Below are 11,390 nucleotides of genomic sequence, written 5' to 3' on the forward strand. Positions count from 1 at the left end.
CGCCCCGCCCCTCACGCCTTCTGGCCAATCGTCAGGAGCCAAGCGCCGCTCCCGACAGCCAATCGAAGCGAGGGTCTTCCTCTGAGCGACAGCGCTCGGACGGCCAATGGCAAAGAGTCACAGACGGGAACATGCGGGCGGGAAGTCCCGCCCCCGTGTCGCGATTGGGCGGTGCCCAAGGGAAGAGCCAATCAGGAGGCGCGGGGCGCGCACGCGGAGCTCTTCCCGCCAGCCGGAGCTCGTGCATTCGTGGTCGTGGGGTCGTGGAACTGCTTGGGCTGGAACGGATCCCAAAGATCATCTTGTTCCAACGCTCAGCCATGGGCAGGGATACCTTGCACCAAACCAGGTTGCTCAGAGCCCCTCCACCGTGGCCTTGAACACTTCCATGAATGTGGCATCCACAGCTTTTCTGGGCAGCCTGTGCCAGGACCTCCCACCCTTACAGGGACGAATTTCTTCCTAATACCTAATTTAACCCTGCCCTTTTTCAGTCTAAAACAGTCACAGCCCCATCCTATTACTCTGTGTCTCTGTCAAAAGTCCCTCTCCAGGGCTCTCCGTGGAAGGTTTCCCCAGACCCTTCTCCAGGCTGAACAACCCCAATTCTCCCAGCCTTTCCTTGCAGGAGGTGCTCCATCGCTTTGAACACCTTGGTGGCCGCCTCTGGACTTGCTGCAGCGGGTGCGTGTTGTTCCTGTGCTGGGACCCCAGAGCTGGACGCAGTCAGTGCTCCAGGAGGGGTTTCTCTGGAGCCAAGGTGGAATCCCCTCCCTTGACCTGCTGCCCCCCCTGCTCTGGATGCAGCCCAGGACATGCCCAGGTGTTTTTCTGAAGGCGCTGCAGGACAAAGCCCACCCAGAGCCTCTCTGTCCCTCGGAGGTCTCAGCAGCTTCTGCTTCGCACTTCTCCAGAGCTTTGTCACATCTTCTTCCCTCTCTCCCATTCTGCTTTGCCTTGCAGCTCCCAAACATCCCTTTCCTCTTATGGGAGGCAAGGCTTGGATTATGTGGCTCAGGACCCTTCCTCACCTGAAATTAGCTGCACCAAGCACTGGGCAGGGGCAGGTGTTCCTTCACCCTGCGCACTGTCACTGAGGGGCCTGGAGCCACAGACAGGGGACATAAAGGCACAGGTCTGGGGACCTGGCTGCAATCCCTGTGGAATTCCATATGAAATTCAGACCTCAGAGCTGCATGCTTCAGCCAAAACCCCTTCTCTGGGCTCCAAACTACAGTAACTGAGCAAAAGGCCAGCACACAAAGGAGAGGTAGGACAGACCTCCAGCTCCCTGGAGTCTGGAGCACTGAGCCAGCTGCACCATGTACAGAGAGGATAAGGATATCTCTGCCCTGGATCTCCCACACACCCAGGGCACAGCTCCAGGCAGCATTAAGGCAATGCCTCCCCTCTGGAGAAAGGGCATAGAAAAGCCTAAAACCAAATAGAGTTGAGCCTTTTATTAGAAAAGATCTGTTTTAGTCCTTTGGGAACCAAGTTTTACCCAAGAGTCTTGGAGGAGTCCTTAAAGGCCTTGTGCCAGCCCTCAGCAGGTGGGGATGGAGAGACTGACCAGGTTAGCTTGAGATGTGCTGCTCTGCTGTTCTGAGGTAATCCTGTATGCTGCTGGCAAGAGTTTCACTGTGTGGGAACACAGCCTGCTCTAGACAGGAAACCAGGTACAAAGGGAGGGGCCTGGAAGAGAAGGGGACATGGCCTGACTAGGAAGTTCATTCTGCAGAGACCCCGAAGCTCTGCCCTCCCCATCTGGCTCCACATGAGCTCTTCTGTACCCTCAGAAGTCCCTGCAGATCTACAGCCCGTGGTCCCTCAGAGCAGTTGTGAGAAGAAACTCCTCAGACATATCTGAGGTGAAGAGGAGCTGAGATAAACTGTTCCCACAGCCTGACACACCATTTGTATTGCTGGAGGTGAGATCCCACCTTTCTCCCTACACACCTTCCCTTCCCTTCCTGCTGCCCCTCCTCCCCAGGGGAACTCTGGGACTTCTGCCAGTGAGCAGCCGCCTCCTGCTTTCGGTCCAGTTTCCACAAGGCCTGCACCAGGTAGGAGGCAGCAGCTGGGTCACCTGCAAGACAGAAAGGAGGATTAGCCCTTAGCAGGGGAGGAGCAGGTCCTCAGCACTGCTGTGAGTTGCAGAGTGTTGCAAAAGAAGCTCAGAAGTCAGACAAGGTGTGTGAGTGTGAGGCAAGGTGGTGTAATGGGGAGGAGACCATCCGGGCTGTGTCATGGGCTCTAACCCCAGGGCTGGCAGCCAAGGCAGATGGCATCAGCCCTGCAGCACAGCCCACCATATCTCTCTTTGGACACAGGTTGGGATTTTCCTTGTAGGCATGTTCCCTGCGGGAGGGACGAGGTTCAGGACTGGAACCAGCAGGTTTGGCAGATCCTGTTGAAGCTCACACCTCTGCAGCACAGCAGAGCACTAACAGCGGAGATCATGCCTGGGAGAAGCAGTAGCCACATGTCAGCTGGGCTTGAGACACATGAGCTGCCCTCACAAACCTCTTTACTGCTAGTTATGGGCATGCTGCTTCTTCAGAGGGAGCACAACTCCAGTTCCTCTGTTCTGGGAAGGCAGACCTGTCTTGGGGAAAGTTGGCTGTACTAGCTGGGGTTGGGGCAGGAAGAGAAATTCCCAAGCTATCTCAGGTTGTTGCCAGGGTACTGATACATTCTTCTGACAATAGTTTTGGTCTGTTTCTCCAGCTGGCCAGGCCCCAGAGAAGCATCTTAAGTATGTAACATTGCTAGTGGTCCTTGACACCCAAATAAGTGTGGTCTAAAGCATAAGGACTTCTTGCTGAAGACAGCAAAGCAGCCCAGGACAGATTTGTGCAAATCTCTGTATCTCGCCAAAATGAGGAACAGGACCAGCCTCTTACCTGGAGAGATCTGCAAACTATGCTGGAAATCCAAAAGGGCTTCTTTGTGCCTCCCCAGCTCCAAGAACTGTGTCCCTCGCCCAATGAGAGAGAGCAACCGGATCTTCTGGAGCACCTCCACCTCTGGCAGGAGGTTCTCTGTCACAGAGAGACACACACCTGGAGACAGCATCCTCCAGATATTCCCTCCCTAGTCTCTGGCTGAGCCAGGCTAGCAGCCAGGACAGGCTAAGGAGTTACTTGGGCTGCTCATCTTCCAGCTCCCCAGGCTGATGGCAAAGCTCAGCCCCTCTGCCAGGCTGGAAGAGGCTGGGAAGCAGCAGAGGGGGAGAGTGAAGAATGCCAAGAGCTTGGAACATTACATGGCTGAGGTGAACAGTGACCTCAGCAATAGCCTGACCTTTGGCTGTGCATCTGCACAACTGGCAGAGAACTTTTCCCTGAAATCTGGATTGGAGAAGCTTCCCAGTTCACAGCCCATTTAACTGTTGCCTAGATAGTGCAGGAGGCGGAGCTGAGGCCAAACCCTGCCAAACCAAACCAGTTTCTTCAGAGGATTCAACATGGCACAGAGCTCAGCACTCTTGGACAGAGGTCATGCTGGGCCTGCCACCTTGCTCCTGTATCTACTGTTGACAAGCACACAGATCCTGACCCAGCCAAGCCCCACACAGGTCCCTACCTCTTGGTTCAGTGCCAAGCCCACATAGCCAGACTCGCAGGAGATCGCTGAGGCACCTGTGGGAGGGAGGACAGGAGCTTTGGAGCCACTCCTGGGTTGTCAGGAGTGTCAAGTCATCAGGGCACCCTGGTGCTGCACTCTGCCCTGCCCTGCCCTGCCCCAGCCATTGCTGCCTGCTGGGGAGGCTCTTTTTCCCAGTGAGGCTTTGTCACCTGCTGAACTGTGTTATGGCCTCCTTGCTCTTGCCCAGTTTGGCCCATGCCCAGCCCTGGTGCAGGTATCCAGCTGTTCTCCATGCAAGGCAGCACAGACTCTCCTTCTGGGATAGGAGTCCACCTGCCAGTCCTGCCCCTGGCAATGGGCACTCTGACTGCTCCAGCCTCTCCTCCACTCGTAACATCCGTGGGATCAGGTGAGTCGTCCGGCTGATGACCTCCTCACACATGGTTATGGCATCCTGGTGCCTCCCAGCCTGCTCCAAGGCAGATGCTGCTTCCAGGAAGACCTCTGGGATCCTAGGCAGAGCTGAGCTACCATCCAGGGGCACCTGGAGAGCAAAGGTGACATCAGTGCTTCAGAATTGGAGTGCCCAGACAGACAGAAAAATCCCGCCTGGGAACCCAGAACTGCTGCCCCGCACAGCTCAGGCCCCCTCCCACAGATACTGGAGCCTGGCAGAACAGGCAGAAACTGTGAAGCACTCACAGCTTAGCAAAGCCAAGACAGCAAATCTCTACTCTGGAAATGAAGGACATTTAAAATCAGGCTGACAGTCTCAGGAAGAAGGGGAAGCTGTTTCTCCCAATAGCAGTGGCAAGTGCTCCCTGGTATGAATCCACAGGTCAGACGTGCCAGCCCCTGTTTAATTACTTTTACATCTCAAGCTAGACTCTGAAAGCTGGAGTCCAGGGATGGCACCTGGGCCAAACCTCATCTACCAAGTCACCAAGGGAGCTCAGCAGAACCCCTACCTGCTGCTGGAGACCCTCCTGAAGCAGAGCCAGAAAATCCAGGTAATGTTCCACTGCATCAGCCACCCTGCAATAGGGACAGGACATGTGGTGAAAGGAGCAGAGGGAGCTCCAGAAGTGCAAGCTGCCAGGTGGAACCTTCATTGCCAACCCACAGGCTTTCCATGTACCACACTTATTCTGGTCACAACATCCATGCTTTGAGCAGACCTACAACAGCAGTACTGAACTGGACCACTTCCAGGAGCATAAGGAAAACTACAGAGCCTAACAAGCAGCATGCTGGAAGCACACCAGAGTCACTGTTACCTCCCATAGTGGAGACACCGCTGTGCCAGTAGGTACTTCACTTCAGAGGGGTGGCAATGGCGAAGGAGAGAAGTGAATGTTGGTGTGTGGACAAGCAGCTCTGTTCGGATTAGGAAACAGGGACTGGAGGAAGCAGCTGTTGGAGGTTTTTTTTCCAGAGCCTGTGAAACAGGAACAGAAAATATGATCAACACCACACTGGTCAAGTTTCAGGCAACTGCAACCACTTGTCACTTCTGGCACATGGAGATGCACCCTGGCAAGCAGAAGTACTGCACTTCACAAGCACAGCTTCTTATTCTCACAACCACTTCCAGGCAGAGCCATCACACAGCAAGCAGGCAGACCTCTGATCTCCACATGCTGCCAGGAGATTTGCAAGAGCACACAAATCACCTCAGGATTTTAGTTCAAGGTACTCTGAACTCCCTGGAACACAGAACACCACCTCCCATTGCAGCCACAGACCTAGTTAGACCAGATCCTAGGCTATTCTAAGGAGGAAGATCCCTCTCCACAGCTCTGTTTGTACTTTACAGACTTCAAACAGCTGAAGAGGTAACTCACTGTCTACTGCTGTGACCTGCTCTTCCAGGCAGATTGATACAGCTAATGCCCACCCTCTCACAGCCACAATCTGCCTGTGAAGGCCTCTTTACTATTATATATGTTACTAAGAGATGGATACTTTCTGACTTGAGACTATAATCTCTTCTCCCAAGTCATCAAGAATGCGAACTGGGAGACAAGATCCTGCCACACCCAGCCAGGTGCAGAGCAGGAATTTCAGATCTTGCTGTGCTCCTTCCTGCCCACTGCCTGAAGGCAGCACCATGTCTGGATTGCTGTAGCCTACTCTGGGGACCGCTCTGGCCGCCAAGAAGGCAGAAGCCTGATTGAAGCTCTGTGCAGGCTCTGCTGGGCAAAAAACAACTCAGAACTAGAGGAATCAGACAAACCTCGTAGAGAAAAGCCAGGGCCTGCAGCTCCGCATCCGTCTCTCCCAGTTCATGGTACACTGCTGCCACGTGGGACAGGGCAGGGAGGCACTGGAAATCTACCTGGAGGGCCCGCTTCAGGTGCTGAAGGGCTGTCTGAGGCTTGCCCTAATTGGATGGGAAGAGATGCATGTTGCAAGCACACTTTACTATTTGGTGGAATCCATATCCCTGCTCTGCTTCCTCAGAGATCCCAGCTAAGCAAGGGCAGCACTTTAGCCAAAGACAGCCCTCCTCAAGTTGGTTTTTGAGCTTTTCTCTCTCTCTCTGTAGCACCTTGTGCTCAGCCAAAATCCCTGCCTGGACTTTGCAGTGTGTCCAAGGAGGTTGGGGCCACAAGGGCAACTTCTGCTCAAGACCTTGCCATCCTGCAGTGGCCTAGGGCCTTGGAGAGGCAGTGTGGACATCAGCCTGAGCCCTCCCACCCCACTCTGAGATCTTCTTCCCCTCTCTGCTGTCATTACCATTCGCTGAGTGCAGCAGCCAAGGCAGGTGAATATCTGGGCCAGGACCTTCTTGGAGCAGAATCCTCCTGCAGCTTCCTGAAGGAGGGAGAGGGCAATGCGGAAGTTCCCAGCCTCCAGCTCCTGCAGCCCTAGGACAGACACAACATCTTGGTTCTGCAGCTTGCCTTCCAACAGGCATGGTGCCCTTTTTTCCCCCGTGTCACAGAGACCTTCCTGATCCCCTCCAAACCCAGCAATGCACAGCAGGGTGGTACTAAGCTGCCATCTTTGCTTTGGTGGTGTTGCAAGAGAATAAGTCACTTGATGGAAATGTCCAGCAGAAATAGTAACAGCTTCTAAGCCTGCCTTGGGCCAGAACAAGGACTGAAGAAGGTTCCAGGCAAGTTCACCTCCACATTCATCCACAGTGACAGCAGGGCAGATGGAAAGCACACACATAGAATCTCAGAACCTTTCTCCAGCACATGTGGGCCATTTCCCAGCAGGATGCTTTGGGATCTTAATTCATTAATATCTTCATGACTAGTTATTTGCTTTTCTTCTACTCCTCTTTTCAAGCTTCCCTCTGAGGCTAGTCTCACATGCCTGCATCACACTCACATCTCCCACCTCCCTGTTGGAAGTGCTGGTGCCACTCTAGAGCATTTTGGCTCTGGGTCTGTGGGCTGGAGCTCCTGCCCTGCCTCCTGGCAGGAAGGCCCAGCAGGAGCCTGAGCACAGCAAGGCAGTACTGGCTGCCCCCAGAGCTGCCGGGGTTATCAAAACAGTGAAGGAGAGAAAACAAGTGGGATAGAACACAGCAGTCAGATGAGATCCATTGCCTGCTGTGACACAGGCTACAAAGCAACTGCTTTGCATGGCTCTTGCAACACCGTAATCCGACAGGAACAATGTATTTGCAATGAGGCAGGTGCCGGAAGACAGAAGAAAGGAAAATCCACATAGGTTGCTTTCTGCTTTAAAATCACTGCAGGGCCACAGACACCTACATAAACTCACAGACAGGCAGAGGAGCCCTGTGACAGTGCAGAGAAAAGATCAGCTGGGGAAAAAGCAGGGAAGCTCTTTGAATATGGAATGGAAAAGTTGAGACTCAGCCCAGGTCCTCTTCCAAAGGAACAGCCCAGAAAATGCCAAGGGTCAGTTTGCTTGTGAAGAGGAACCAGGATAAGGGCAGGGAAAGGGGGTCCTCATACAGGAGAGCAGTAGGAGGCTGTGCTGGCCTGAATACCTGTTTCACACAAACCTTGCAGGAAGGCTGCTGCAGTGCAGAGGATCTCTTTCAAGTCCTCAGCGCTCTGTACAAGGGGCAGGGAGGCCCTCTCAGGAGGAACTCGCCATGCCTTGAGCAGGCAGAGGAGTTTGTTCTGCCCCTCGCTGCAGCAAGCTCTTCCTGTATCCTGTGAATGCAGAGAGGAGAGAGAGCAGGGAATGCTGAAGGGAAGCAGGAAACACTAATCCATGGGCACAGGGAAACAGAGTCTCATCAAATCCTTTTACAGTGCTCTCTATATTGTCCTATGACCCACTCACTTCAGATACAACCCCTCACTGCACTGATTTCTGCCTGGCCTGGGGCAGCACCTCCCCATTTCAGAGTGGTGTGCAACTCAAGGAGCTCCTGGCAAGGCAGACCCAAGTGCTGTTTTAGTGCATTCAAAAAGGTGGGACCCGTCAGCAGCCTTTCAATCAGCAGGAAAGGTTCCTCTGCATCTCACTGCTTGCAGCTTGCTCCTTACAGTCTACAAGTCCACCTGCAGGCCCCTTTCAGCCTCCTCAAATCTTCTGTCTCACATGTAGAGGTCTAAGCTCCCAAGAGGCAGAATATTCTGGGATTCATTAACGCGCTCAGGGCCAATAGGCTACACTGGAATGCCAGGGAGAGGATTTTTCATGCTGACTGGGCAACAGTGATGGTTTCAGGTGTCCAAATGCCACAACGACATTTTGCAGAGTAGGTTTTATGACAAACACAATATTTATGCCAGCTCTGCCGGCATCTGCCTGTGTCCAATTACCTCAGCAGTGCTCAGGAGCTGGAAAAGGCCAGCAACGCTTCCCAGGCATCCGGCTGCCAACCACCAGGCTGCCTGCAGGGCCCCAAGTCGGTGCAGAGGTGCCTGCAGCTCCTCCACTGTTACGTCTTGCAGCACTTTTTGCCACAGCTCCTCCGTGCTAAGATCCTGTCCACAGGCCCCACAAACCTCCAGAACTGGGAAAAAAAAAAACAACAAGCAAAAAGACCCACTGTTATGAGTGAGTTCCCTGTAACAGACATCCTCCTAAAAGGGGAGAAAGCCTCAAGAAAGCATGGGCTCCTTGTAGCAAGGGAATAAGTGGGGTTGCAAGGCTGGCGTGATCTCAAGAGCATGGAAACCAAGCTCAGAGTGGAGTTGATAGCAGCACACTCAGGAGCCAACACACAGTTCAGAGCTACATCTCCAGCTCTGCTGTGTCCTCCTGAGGTCACTTGCCCTTGGGTAAGCATGTACCAACACAACAGATTCACCTCTGACCTGCAGCTTATTTCAGTGAGTTTCCTTTGAAGCCAGCTCACCATAATTAAAGAAAACACTTGGTTTTCTACTGTCACTAAAGCTTTGCTAGAGACTTGCCACCTCACACCTTGAAAACTTGTTTCCCTTGAAACCTCTGGCCCATCTCTGCAGACAGTAGCACACAGGCAGCTGCACATCATCCCTGGCCACAGGCCACCTCACTTCCAGCCCTTCCCAGCAGAGCCGGAGGTGTCTGCTCACAGTCCCATCATGTCCAGCCCTTCCAGGCAGAGCCAGGCATGTCTGCTCACAGTCCTACCCATGTCCAGCCCTTCCAGGTGGAGCCAGGCATGTCTGCTCACAGTCCTACCCATGTCCAGCCCTTCCAGATGGAGCCAGGCATGTCTGCTCACAGTCCTACCCCATGTCCAGCCCTTCCAGGTGGAGCCAGGCATGTCCGCACCTCTGGCCAGTCACCGAACAACTCCAGTACACAGAGAATGCTCTTCTCGCCCCAAAGAGTTCCCATACAGAAAACCACCTCCTTACCCCTGAGGAGCCCCTGGCGTATTCCATCTGCTTCTCCTTTGATGGCAGAGTCAGATGCTCCAGCAGTGAAAAGCAGGGAATTGTAGAGCACAGTGAGTTCCAGAGGCAGGGTGGGGAGGGCAGCTGGCAACCCTGTGAGCACAACCAACCCAACAAGAAATTTATCTGGCTGGAAAAAATAACCATCCCTGCTAAAGTGGCAACACCTGGTTTGGTGACAAAAGAAGTGGCCTGGAAAGAATTTTTTTTGTGCTTGTGATTTAAGCTGCTTAGCTGCTGCCCAGAAACACAGCACATGTCACCGCTCCAGGTGCCAACAATGCTTTATTCCTCAGCTATCCAGGTGTTGCAGTGCCCCAGGACTGAGACCTTTCAGCTCTCCCAAAAGAACATCAATAGCCCACTCTCTTCCAATATACATCCACCCTTTCACACATGTGTCTCTCGTCTCTTCACAGTATCACAAAATGGGTCAGGTTGGAAGAAACCACAGTGTATCATCTGGTCAAACCGCTCTGCCCAGGCAGGGCCATCCTACAGCACTTGGCAAAGAATTGTGTCCAGCTGCTTCCTGAATAACTCCAGTGAGGGAGACTCCACACCCTCTCCAGTCAACTTCTTCCAGTGCTCAGACACCCCCACAATAAAGAAGGTTTTGCTCATATTCAGGTAGAACTTTCTGTGCATCAGTTTCTGTCCGTTGACTCTTGTCCTGTCCATCGGCACCACCAGGCAAAGCCTGGTTCTGGTCCTGACACCCTGTCTTTAGATACTGATAAGACATTGATGAGGTCCTCTCTCAGTGGTCTCTGCTCCAGGCTGAACAGTCCCAGCTCCCTCTGCCTTTACTCAACAGAGTGATGCTCCAGCTCCTTAATCATCCTTGTTTTCCTCTGCTGGATTCGCTCCAGGAGCTCCATGTCTCATTTGCACTGAGGTAACTGGAAATCAGGCTGCACCAGGCTTCCCCTGGACCACAGCTGTGGCAGGAAGCCCTTTCCCTGACTTCCCAGGACAAAGGTTGCCTCCTTTTTTTCCCCAGAAACCCCAAAGCTCTGCGCAGCAAGATCAGGTGGAGCTTGGCGCTGGGCATTAACTCCTTTTTAGGCCCATTTCAGCACTGGGCAGTTTGGACCATGTCACCCTGGTTTGCTTCCAGCACTGGGATGCTGGACTTGCATCCCCAGGAACAACGGCCATAAACTGAAACATAGGAAGTTCCAACTCAACATGAGGAAGAGTTTCTTTACATTGAGGGTGGCAGAGCACTGGAACAGGCTGCTCTGTTCCAGATTGTGGAGTTTCCCTCTGTGGAGACATTCCAAGCTCACCTGGATGTGTTCCTTTGTCACCTGCTCCAGATGACCCTGCCTCGGTAGGGAGGTTGGACTGGATAGTCTCCAGAGGTCCTTTCCAACCCGGGCAATTCCGTGATTAACCCCTCTGCAGGCCCAGTTCTAGACAGGGCAGCGAGGACCATTTCAAACTGCTCTCACCCACTTCAGAACTGTTTCCAGCACTGGGATAGCGGAGCTGCATCCCGGTAAACATCAGTTTCCGGGACACACCGCAGGCCCGGGGCAGCGGTGGGAGGTGCAGGCCGGGCCGGGACAGGGTAGGGGCAGGACAGCCACTCACCACGGATGCTCCGGAGCAGCTCCCCGAACCCGTCTCGCTGCCGTCGCCGCAGTTCCCGCGCCGCCGCAGGGGCGCCGGGCCCCGCGCCCCGCGCTGCCTGCAAGGGACGGACTCAGTGCGGGCCCGCTCCGGCGGCAGCGCCGGGGCGCGGGGAAGGGAGGGAAGGGGACGTGCCGCACCGGCCAGCACCCGGCCAGCGCCCGGCAGCGGGCGGCCCAGAGCCGCAGGCAGCCCTGCTCCTGTTCCTGCTCCTGCTCCGGTTCCCGCTCCGGCTCCGGGGTCTCCCCGCGCCGCCGCTTCTTGGTCGCCGCCATCGCCCGCCGCCGTTTTCCCGCCCTTCGCGCCGTCGCCGGGGCAACGAGGCAGCGCTGC

At 54.4% G+C, this 11,390-nt stretch overlaps 1 protein-coding gene across 3 annotated transcripts; it reads right to left on the reverse strand.

Annotated features, from left to right (window-relative positions):
• Nucleotides 1-1,458: 1,458 nt before the first annotated feature.
• FANCG (FA complementation group G) lies at nt 1,459-11,338 on the reverse strand. 3 transcript variants are annotated; one of them, XM_071580613.1, is made up of 14 exons: nt 11,198-11,338; nt 11,019-11,115; nt 9,381-9,512; nt 8,352-8,545; nt 7,580-7,733; nt 6,331-6,461; nt 5,828-5,974; nt 4,869-5,029; nt 4,560-4,626; nt 3,801-4,135; nt 3,589-3,644; nt 2,907-3,044; nt 1,960-2,089; nt 1,459-1,695 (listed from the first exon to the last, which is right to left on the reverse strand). In XM_071580613.1, exons 1-14 carry the CDS (start codon nt 11,330-11,332, stop codon nt 1,578-1,580), a joined length of 1,995 nt encoding a protein of 664 aa, XP_071436714.1. In that variant the 5' UTR covers nt 11,333-11,338; the 3' UTR covers nt 1,459-1,577. The 3 variants fall into 3 exon arrangements, with proteins under 3 accessions (XP_071436714.1, XP_071436715.1, XP_071436716.1); XM_071580614.1 differs by lacking the exon at nt 7,580-7,733 and having other exon boundaries at nt 6,331-6,453; XM_071580615.1 differs by lacking the exons at nt 1,459-1,695; nt 1,960-2,089; nt 2,907-3,044 and adding an exon at nt 3,148-3,433.
• Between the last annotated feature and the right edge of the window lie 52 nt (nt 11,339-11,390).

Source organism: Pithys albifrons, chromosome Z, assembly GCF_047495875.1.
Source record: "Pithys albifrons albifrons isolate INPA30051 chromosome Z, PitAlb_v1, whole genome shotgun sequence".
NCBI lineage: Eukaryota > Metazoa > Chordata > Aves > Passeriformes > Thamnophilidae > Pithys > Pithys albifrons.

Excerpts from the sequence above, each read along its gene's own strand:
- FANCG (XM_071580613.1), bottom strand. The coding sequence starts at position 11,332 with ATGGCGGCGACCAAGAAGCGGCGGCGCGGGGAGACCCCGGAGCCGGAG. Across the intron at positions 3,045-3,588 it reads GCTTGGCACTGAACCAAGAG|AGAACCTCCTGCCAGAGGTG; the intron begins GTAGGGACCTGT and ends TCTCTGTGACAG. Across the intron at positions 2,090-2,906 it reads TAGTTTGCAGATCTCTCCAG|GTGACCCAGCTGCTGCCTCC; the intron begins GTAAGAGGCTGG and ends TCTGTCTTGCAG.